The following is a 10666-nucleotide window of genomic DNA, read 5'->3' as shown; positions in this document are numbered from 1 at the left end:
ACTATCACTATCCACTGTTTGGTACTACTATGTTTTGGATTATTTTATGGCATGTATAGAATAGACTAGTAGCGGAATAATACTCTGGTTAATGTATATAAGCCATGCGAAAATGGCATCCTTTGAATGTGTATTTATAGAAGTTTAATTTTATCCCTGGCTGTATTTAGCATTTATCTAAATGAATGATCTTTATTTCAAGAAAAAGTTTAAAATTTTACTGTTCTGACATGAGTTACAAGTCTGGTAATACCCCTTTCCTATTCCGACAACGGTTACGGGATAGGGATGTTACATCTATATTAGTCTAAACTATTAATAGAACCCTTGACTGATTTAGTGTCACAAGTTAATCGATACCAACTCGGTTGGAAAATTACTAATATATCTTTTTATTAGAGACTATTATTATTTTGACGACCTTCTTATCTTTTCATATTTTTATATAACTTTTAAATAAAAAAACTAAAATTTACGTGTTGAACTTGTGTTCATTAGATTTATAAACAAATTTTTTATCACTACACCAGCAATAATTTTTAAATAAACTTAAAACAATTAACTTTTAACATAAAATGTCTTTTCTCCCCAAATTTGGGTATCTATACTATTAATGAAACCCCTGACTGACTAAGATGATGTCATAGGTTAACGAAATATCGACTCAATTAAGAAATGACTAATATACCATTTTATTAAATGACTGCTATTATTATTTCAGTGTTATAAGTCAGCTCAATACCAACTTAATATTGATGACAACACTATTCATTTTATTTTTCCAATTTAATACTATATATATTATATGTGTTATTATTAATTAATTTTAAATTTTACCTTTTAATTATTTTTTATATGTTATATTCAAATTGACGCATATAGAAATACTAAAAGATAATTCATTAACATGTAATCTTTCCGTGATTAGTGAAATTCTGTTCATGGAAAAAAATTAATAAGAGAAAGGGTTAGTTTTGCTAAACATCTCCAAACTATCATTTAAATTTTAAATTAGTCCTTAGATTTTAAAATATTGTAATTGAAGCCTTAAAACATTAATAATCAATTTAGTCTGTAAATGATAGTTTGAAATTGACATAAACATATTTAAAACATATGAATTAAATCATATATGCGTAGATATATTGCGTTGATAGTTTGAACCTAAAGTGCTAAAAAAACAGACAACATTAATAAAATTTAGGAAGGTTGTTTTTTCTTTTATGCAATAGATTCAAATTATTCATGTAGTAGGTACACAAATCTTGTGAATCGTTGTGTTTAAATATCCTTCACATTAAATTTGATCCAGCATTTAATGCCCAAATTAATGACTTTATTAACAAAAAACTTAATTGATAAAATACTAATACTTCAAAAATATTTTAAAATTAAAAGGCAAATTAGAATTAACCTATAATTTAAAACTGTAGGATACAATTAATCCTAAGTAAAACATAATCCAAGAATTATGAAGGCAAGTAGTTTGTTGTAGAAATTAAGATTTTAATTATGAATTTCATCTCCAAAAAGTAATCTTTATATTTTAATTTGTCAAAGTTTTGTCCTTGTAATTTATATACCTCATGAAAACCAAGGAGTTAATCTTATTACCGTTAATTTTTGTTAATTTTTTACATATAAATTGTATTGTTGTTTGAATCGAGCTGAACCGATTGGTTGAGAGACCTATCTAAAAAGTAGTTTTGGATTGATTAGACTGAAAATCAGTAAAAATTGAATAAAAAATCGATTGAATCAGTTAAAAATCGATTAAACCAAAATTTTGAAATTTTTTAAAATTTTAATAATTTTTTAATTGGATCGGAAAGTTGGTGATAAATTATTGTATGGTTATGTTTTTGCTAATTTTTTACTTAACATTTGATGTTGAGATCAATAATTTAATAGTATTGCCATTTTAATTTTGAAGGATGAAATTGTAAAAAAAGATAAGTTATTAAGTTTTTATAGAATAAAAAAGATGAAATTGAGAAAAAAACCAAATGAAAGGAATAGCGAAAAAGAAAGTGGGGGAGTCAAATCCAGGGAACTGGGTCCCAGTTCGTACAAAGCGAGCAGTTCGAGTGCTCAACGAAGAACATATTTACCTGAAAAGAATTTTTGTTTTCGGGGCTTTTAAATTCTCAGTAAAAAAAATAAGTACAAAATTTCAAGATTTCATATCATTCATTCCCAACACAAATTTACCCATGATGATCACCGTCATGATCATGATCATGGAGATGATAGTGATGAACTTGGAGGCTTGGACAATGAGAACAGAACCAAACCAACCATTCTAAATCTTTGCCCAAATAAAAAAAGAAAGAAAAGAAAATAGAAATACCCTTCATTTCGGTAGTATTGGACTTTGAAGTATAGTATTCAAGAACACAAAAAAGCAGATACAGAAACTTTTCACCTCCTCAAAGTTTGCGAATGAGTACAATGCATTAGTTATGATATCTTTTGAAGCACGGTAACTTGAAAGAAACAAATTATTAAAAAGTCAATTAAGAAATGGGCATTTCTTTTTCCTTTTTTGTGGATTTCCTGATCAAACGGTTCATCAAATTGACTCTTTTTGACTTGGGAAACTGTAGTTATTAAAAATACAAACTGACAACAAAGAGAAAAAAAGGGAGGCTCTGGCTGGGCTTTTTTGATTTTTAATTAATTAACTTTGATTTTAATCGAATTTTGATTTTGATTTTGATTTTGGGTTTTTTGTTTTTGATTTTAATTTTTTTTTTGTCAAAGGCGGTGCTAGTGGGGGATTGTTAGTGAAAGAAGGAATAAAGATGTGTCATTTCGGGTTTTTATTTATTTATTTGAGATTTCTTTATTATTTGGAAGTCTGACTCTTCTTAAAACTTAGGGTTCTTTTTTTACTTTCCGATTTTTGTTTTGGAAGGATTTGCTTCCTGAGAAATTTTCTCGGTATCTTCGTCTGGTTTGGTAATTTTGTTCATTCGGGTTCTCGATTCCTTGTTTATTTCATCTGGATCGGTGGGATTTCTTCAGATTTTGAACTCTCCACCTTTGGTTTTTAGGGATTTTCAAGTGTCTCAAATACAAAGTGAAGTTCCTTTTTGCTCTGTGATAGAATTTTGGAAAATCAGAGGTTTCGAGTAATAAGATTTGCAGTTGTCTTTTTAGGGTTTTGATTTGATTTCACAGTAATGTTTTAGGTTTTTGGGACTTCTTAAAGGGGCCATTGGTGCCTTGCACTTAGTGGCAAGTTTGGGTCTTGCTGAGTCTGGCATGTTTGAATGATGTTTAGTGCTCAAAGGTCTTCAAGGAACCATTGCAGTCTCCTTGCTATTCTTTGTGGTGGTGAAGTTTCTGATAATAAACAGAAGCAGCCAGTTTCTAATGATAAGTCCAGATACCCATTTCCAGAGATTGCTTCTTCAGGTCGCTTAGAGGTATATAAATCATGTTAATAGTTTTTAACCTTTTTTAACTGTTGACATTTTAGCAGAACTTCTTATAAACTTGCACTTTTACTTATTTAAATGCAGGTTCAGCTTCTGAACAATCCTAGCATCGATGAGGTTCGACGTGTTCTTGAATCGTCTGAGCCAAATGTAGTTTACTTACAAGGAGAGCAGAATCCTGATAGTGAAGAAATTGGTTATCTGGTTTGTGGAGATGTTCACTTGTCCACTCCAGAAGTTTTATACGGACTTTTTGGTTCCACATTGCCCACCACTGTTAGTGAGACATGATTTTCTTGTTACTTGTTTAATAAAGTTTATAGTTTGATCCCATTCTCCCTGAAATTATACGATGGGATTGTTTCATGCATGTTTCCTTTTGTTTTATACTTCCTTTTACTAGTTTTACTGGTTTCAGACTTTCAGTGCTCATTTGAAGTTTATTATGTTTAGTTGATTTATTCTCAAATGTTTGTGCAGGTTTATTTAGAGACTCCCAACGGTGACAAATTGGCTGAGGCACTTCATTCCAAGGTAAAGTTATTGATCATGATCATAAAGTGAACAAATGGAAAATTGTTATATATATTTGATAAATTTCTTAAACCACCCTTAACTCCGCAAACCTCTAACTAATTATATACTCATCTGAGGAGGACCTTACGTGCCTAAATCCATTCGCTAACCTTTGGAGTCTTCAGCAACATCGGTGCCAATTGAGCTAGTATTAGTAGGCTGCTTTATATTTTTATTAAAGTTGTTGACATTTAATTTCTCCTCTGGCAGGGAGTCCCTTATGTTATATATTGGAAAAATACAGTCTCGCCTTACACAGCTTCCCATTTTCGTCAAGCACTGTTGTCAGTGATACAAAGGTACTATCTCCTACTTCTGCTCATTATAGATAAAGCATGATTATTTTCCCTACCGTCCTTAATAGTGATTGTAGCGTGTTAGTTAATTTTGTGAATTTGGTTGATAAGGCAAATTATGCATTCCTTTTTCTGGCTTATTGAAGAATATAATCTACAAACTGGAAGTAACTTTACTTGAAGTGAGTACTAAAGCTTTGTAGTTTTGGTCTATTGCAGCTCATGTAGCCACACATGGGATGCATTTCAACTTGCCCATGCGTCTTTTAGATTATACTGTTTGCAGAACGACAATGCTTTTAATAGTCAGAAACAAAGTGTTAAGCCAGAACCGTGCCTGCTTGGCGACCCTCCTAGGATTGATGTTCCTCAATTGGAGGTAGATATGGAAGAGGAAGAAAGCTCCCCTGAAAATCTTCCTGCCATAAAGTTATATGATGATGATGTGACAATGAGGTTTCTCATTTGTGGATCTCCTTGCTCATTGGTAGGTTTGAGAGTTCTTCCTTTATTGAACCATAATCATATACTTTGTTCATCCTAGTTTGTATTTATTTGTTATTAGCTGTATGCCCTGCAGGATGCATTCCTCTTGAGATCTTTGGAGGATGGACTTAATGCCCTATTGAGCATAGAAGTAAGTTTGTACAAGTGGCTCCCCCCCCCCTTTTTTTTTTCCTCTTGAACTTGTATTATAATTTCCCTGTTTTGGCTTATATGCTTGTACTACCATCGTTTGAATATCATCATTTAAGAGATTACATTAGTTATGGCTGCATCTGGGTTATGTTACTTAGAATGACACCTAGTGAGCTTTCAATGCTGATAACAGCACAATATCCTCCATTCTTGATCCCTTTTACGTTAAAAGTTACATATCTTCATCCTCTTCTCCTAATGGTTTCAAATGATAATTCTAGTTGGTCTTGCTTTACCACATTCTCTCTGAACAGCATTACGGCATCAGCGTTTTACCAACACCAATTTGCAAGGGTGCACATATTAGTGTCACCTTGATAGTCAAGATGCATAAGAAATAGATTGAGAATGAGATCAATACTGCTGTACATGGCTTCAAATTTAGTTGTACAAGGTTGCAAGTGCAATTGCTTAGCTGTAATGGGGTCTGATATTGTTTTATGTTCATACTAACATGTGGAGAAGAGCACCTAATTTCTTATAATTATAAAGTTATAGCATGTTATGTGTGTGAGAGAATAATCTGTGCTAATACCCCGAATCTGTTTTATATAATTATTTACATCCACTGCGGCATTTGTTTCAGATACGTGGGAGCAAGCTCCATAACAGAGCAAGGTATTGATAACTTTGAGCTAAATTACAGTTCCTTTGGTGATGGAGGGTCTCTTGCTTTGTTTAGGTTTAGATGTTGAGCGCTTGTAGCTCCAATTGCTTCTTTTATAGTTCACATTTTATACCTACTGGTACCTCCAAGTTTCTTGCGTGTCCTTATTATTGTCATACTAACATCATCTATTCTTACAGTGCTCCTCCTCCACCTCTTCAAGCGGGGACATTTTCTCGTGGTGTAGTGACCATGCGTTGTGATTTTTCAACCTGTAGTTCAGCTCACATATCACTTTTAGTATCTGGCAGTGCACAGACTTGTTTTAATGATCAGGCAAGTACTTCAGGTTTATTGCTAGTGTCATTACCTTAAATTAACACATGAAACTCTTGTTTTTTTGCCTCAGCTTTTAGAAAATCATATAAAAAATGAGCTTATTGAGAAGAGTAAGCTAGTCCATGCACAGTCGAGTTCTGAGGAAAGCAAATTGCCATCATCTGAGCCTCGTAGATCAGCCTCGATCGCCTGTGGAGCAAGTGTATTTGAGGTGTCCATGAAGGTTCCCACATGGGCTTCTCAGGTGTGATTCTCTTTAACCAATTTATTCTTTCTCTGGAACTTTTCTATATCTCTATGCATGTCCTGTATGCTTCATCCATGTGTGTTTCATGTTTTGTCATGGATGTTTTTGTGAACTCCTTTGTTACTTTGTATCCTTTTTTACCATAAACTTCATTGAGGTATGGATAAACATTTGAAGGAGGAACTTTTACTGAATTATGCTCGGAAGAAATATCTATGAAGCCCTTCTTCATGAGGGTAATTCTGTTTGAGTTAGCATTATATTTTTTTTTCCTTGGATAAATCATTATCTGTTTCTGGAAATGGTTTAGCAGGTCTTGAGGCAACTTGCACCAGATGCATCCTACCGCAGTTTAGTTATGCTGGGGATTGCTAGCATTCAAGGTTTATCAGTTGCTTCGTTTGAAAAAGATGATGCCAAACGCCTACTTTTCTTTTGCACGGGCCGTGGAAAAGATCCCCTCTGGGCTAGTTCTGTAATTTCCAGATCTCCGAGCTGGTTGGTGCCTCCCGCACCTAGTCGTAAAAGATCAGAACCATGCAAAGGCACTAAACCTCTAAACTGTAATGTCATGGAAGGTATAAATGGTAATCCAAGACCGAAACCAAATGTTGCTGCAATGAGGCCAATTCCTCACACCCATCGTCATAAAATGCTTCCCTTTTCAAGACTTTTCGAGGTGGAGAAATATGATGGTGACCAGGGAAAGGTTTTCTTGCCGGTAGTTCCTGTAAAGCAACCTACTCCGGTTACAAATCGTAAAACCTTGTCAAGTTCTTACCAGGCCCAGCAGATCATCTCTTTGAATCCATTACCTCTCAAGAAACACGGTTGTGGTAGAGCTCCAATACAGGTTTGCACAGAGGTTAGTCATCTTCTCAGAGTTTGGGTTAAGATTTTGCCAATATGGCTGCATTATGATGCAAAATAATTATTAAATTTTCATACTTTAGTATCTCTTTTTGTTTGTTCTTGTAATATATGTATTTATTCTCCTGTTGGATTATTTTCTGGCAGGAGGAATTTTTGAGAGATGTAATGCAGTTTCTGATTCTCCGGGGACATACTCGCCTTGTTCCTCAAGGTGGATTAGCCGAGTTTCCTGATGCCATTCTGAATGCTAAGCGTCTCGATCTCTTTAACTTATATAGAGAGGTAGGATACTCTTTTTGCTAAATATGAATGAAAACCTGGCAAAAAAAATTGTTTTAAAAATGATTTCCCATACAGGTGGTGTCAAGAGGAGGCTTCAATGTTGGGAATGGCATAAATTGGAAGGGACAAGTTTTTTCGAAGATGCGCAATCACACATTGACAAATAGAATGACTGTATGTTTTCGTTTTTAGCCTTAAAGCACAGCTTAAAGATAGTTTGCAATTTCTGATCCTTGAAGTATTTCAAATGACATATGAATGCTTTACATCATTTCATTCTACTGAGTTTTTGCATTCGTTCTTGTTTACCTCTAATTACTTAGGGAGTGGGCAACACTCTGAAAAGACATTATGAGACTTACCTTTTAGAGTATGAATTGGCTCATGATGATGTAGATGGAGAATGCTGCTTGTTGTGTCACAGGTCCTTTTCTTCCTCTCTCTATATACATATATGGAATTGTTTATAGTAGTGACACTGGAGATTTTTTGTATGGTAACAGTAGTGCAGCAGGCGATTGGGTTAATTGTGGAGTTTGCGGTGAGTGGGCTCACTTCGGCTGTGATAGGCGGCAGGGTCTTGGAGCCTTTAAGGTAATGTTTACCCTTCTCAAAAATTTCTTGTCAAGAGATGAATATGGATAGCCAAGCTATAAGGACACTTGTATAAAGTGAAAAGTGGTATCATTGTTTGCAAATTTTGAGTTGATTGCTGGTTGCTCCTTTTGGCCCATGCAACGATCTCTTTGCATTACTTATTATTTTTATTGAACTACTTCCATTGTATTCATTAGACCCGTCGGGTTGGTTTTGATTTTGACAAAATTTGGATCAGTTCAATTTGGGATTTTCACCTGAATTCACATCTCTAATATGCATTCATATTGTGAAATGCAGGATTATGCTAAAACAGATGGGCTGGAGTACGTTTGTCCACACTGTAGCATCTCAAATTTGAAGAAAAAAACCCAGAAAACTGTGAATGGTTACTGACAGTCAAGCTTCGACTCTCACTTTAGATTAGATTCCCCTTTTACTTCTTCAAATAAGTTTAAGGCACCATAACCATATTAGTGAGAAGTGTAATTATTGTATTTTATTTCTCCATTGTTGTTCTCATATATTTATATATAGTCGTTAGCCATAGTCATAGATGATATGCCATTAACGAGGCCTCCAATCCCCCCCCCCCCCAAAGATTTTTGTATTCTGAAGCAAGAGTAAACCATATTCTTATTAACACTTAATCAAATATCACGAGGTAGTTTTGTCCTCGTAGTAGATTGCAAGAATCGTCAAATGGGTAGATAACATGATCTTTTTAGCCGCCAGTTTTATTTTTATTTTTATTATTTTTATGTTAAGCTGATGTTTTCTTTTTGGTACATAAATCAATTCCAAAAGGAACACAAAAGGAATGTTCGCAGTTTTCCCCCCCTCTTTTTACTTTTTTCCTTCCTGTCTGGCTTGTTTTGAGAAAACCTGCATGAATATCATTGAATGATTGACTTAATTCGTCTTTGATGTTCCTCGGACAAAATTTCTTCATTTCTTCTCTATGGTAATTATCGAATATTTTGCTTGCGCATACGAATCAAAGATTAGAAGTCTTCTGCAAATCATGATCATATTATTGTTGTCCTTATAATGATTTCCCTTCTAAGCCAACTTACGTCTCCCTTGTTTATAATTGCAAGGGACAAAGGCCAAATGACGTTCAAACTCTCTTCTTCAGTTCTCTTTGATTCCTATATCCGAAAGTTTTAACATTTTCTCATTGTTTGCTTCAATGATAGAAAATACAAGCTTCTGATCTAGCCTTGTGTTTTAAGTGGATTAAATACAAGGAAGTTTCTTGTCTCTCGTATCTTTGTTGCCAGTGAAAGATCCCATCTCATATGGAATCCAAGCTAAAAGCTTGAATTCTCAACGAGGATAGTCTTCCAAACTTTGTGCCTCTAACGTATTCATAGTTAACAAATATATGCTCCTATGACTCGATTTCGCCATCACAAAAGGAATATATAGTTGTCACATCAAGGATTTCCTTGCCAACCCCCTCTGATTGCGATGCTCCTGTAGCACATTTTCATGGGAAGATAATAATAAGTTTGTAGAGATTAGAGGTGTTCTTGGGTCAAATTAGATTGGATTTAAGTTATGTCTAAGTATAAATTAATATATTTTATATTGGTCCAAGCACGGTTCAATCCGAAATATGAGCTTAAAGTTTTGCCAAGTCGGTCCATATTTGTAAATAGTTAATCAAAACTTATTTAAATTCACCTGTATTATTATTTTTTAAATAAAAAATTATTTTATTTTTAATTTAATATTTTATTAAAATTTTATACATAGTCATTTTAACGTTTCTTAATGTTTACATTATAATAGTATTATGTATTATAAAAATATAATTTTTATATGTTATAAATAATATAATATTCACAAACCTAAAAAAAATGGGTTAAGATAGGCCCAGGGCTCGAGTTTTGAATGTTCAAACTTAAACTCGATCCGTATTTTAAACATGTCTAATTTTTTTATCCAAGTCCATTTTTAGGGCCTAATATTTTTACCTAAACTCTCTTAAATTTCGGTCGGATATTCAGACTTGGATGCATAACTCAATCCATAAAGGGGTTTACGAGAAATTAACCAGACACTACTTTATAGGTTTCTTATAGAATTCTCTTTTAAATCCAACTTATGTAGTAATAGGTTAAATTAACGGAGAAACTCCTATTAGAATCATATTTCCAAATGATTCTGTCATCACCTTCCAAAAATGAAAAGGAACAACTTAAAAGGTCATGTCAAGTTTTCTCACCAAAGGTTGTATTTATGAGTCTTTGATCCCATTATCGTCCATTGTGCTTTATTAGGGTACTTATTATTATGAATATTTGCATTATCAACGTTTAGGAAGGTAGATCCATTTGGAGCTGAAGTGACATTGTAGTTTGTTACCCTAAGATTTGAACATCTTTCCTATGTATCTCATTTCCTTTTGGAGTGCCTTTCTAGATCAAAGAATATGAAGGCTTTTTAATAACTAGCTGGAAAAAGACACTCTTATTCTATTTAGCTTTAAACACAAATGATATAATTGTTATTTGGTTTGTTAGTAATCTCGACGTCGATTTTGCCAAAAGAGCTTTGAAAATAAAATAAAATAAAATAAAATAAAATAAAGAACACACAAATTTTTACGTGGAAACCCTTTCGGAAAAAAATCACGGGCAGAGGAGAAAAAAATTCACTATGTCGAATTCGAATAATTACAAGAGAAATAGACTATGTC

General features: G+C 33.5%; 1 protein-coding gene across 2 annotated transcripts; it reads left to right on the top strand.

The window, feature by feature from the left end:
• Window positions 1-2007: 2007 nt before the first annotated feature.
• Window positions 2008-8654, top strand: LOC108483970 (AT-rich interactive domain-containing protein 4-like). 2 transcript variants are annotated; one of them, XM_017787544.2, is made up of 15 exons: window positions 2008-3431; window positions 3528-3719; window positions 3924-3977; window positions 4230-4318; window positions 4535-4802; window positions 4896-4952; window positions 5601-5632; window positions 5822-5957; window positions 6031-6204; window positions 6521-7072; window positions 7225-7362; window positions 7438-7536; window positions 7686-7786; window positions 7866-7956; window positions 8260-8654. In XM_017787544.2, the coding sequence occupies exons 1-15, from the start codon at window positions 3276-3278 to the stop codon at window positions 8353-8355; spliced, it is 2235 nt and encodes a 744-aa protein (XP_017643033.1). In that variant the 5' UTR covers window positions 2008-3275; the 3' UTR covers window positions 8356-8654. The 2 variants fall into 2 exon arrangements, with proteins under 2 accessions (XP_017643033.1, XP_017643030.1); XM_017787541.2 differs by having other exon boundaries at window positions 4881-4952.
• Window positions 8655-10666: the final 2012 nt, after the last annotated feature.

The sequence above is a fragment of the Gossypium arboreum genome, chromosome 6, assembly GCF_025698485.1.
Source record: "Gossypium arboreum isolate Shixiya-1 chromosome 6, ASM2569848v2, whole genome shotgun sequence".
NCBI classification, from domain to species: Eukaryota; Viridiplantae; Streptophyta; class Magnoliopsida; order Malvales; family Malvaceae; genus Gossypium; species Gossypium arboreum.
Note: the sequence above shows the minus strand (reverse complement) of the source record. Positions and strands in the feature narration are given on the sequence as shown.

Bases quoted from the DNA above. Each gene is read 5' to 3' on its own strand.
- LOC108483970 (XM_017787541.2), top strand. From the start codon at position 3,276: ATGATGTTTAGTGCTCAAAGGTCTTCAAGGAACCATTGCAGTCTCCTT. The intron at 3,720-3,923 runs GTTAGTGAGACA...ATGTTTGTGCAG, and splicing joins GTTCCACATTGCCCACCACT to GTTTATTTAGAGACTCCCAA. The intron at 7,787-7,865 runs GTCCTTTTCTTC...GTATGGTAACAG, and splicing joins TGCTGCTTGTTGTGTCACAG to TAGTGCAGCAGGCGATTGGG.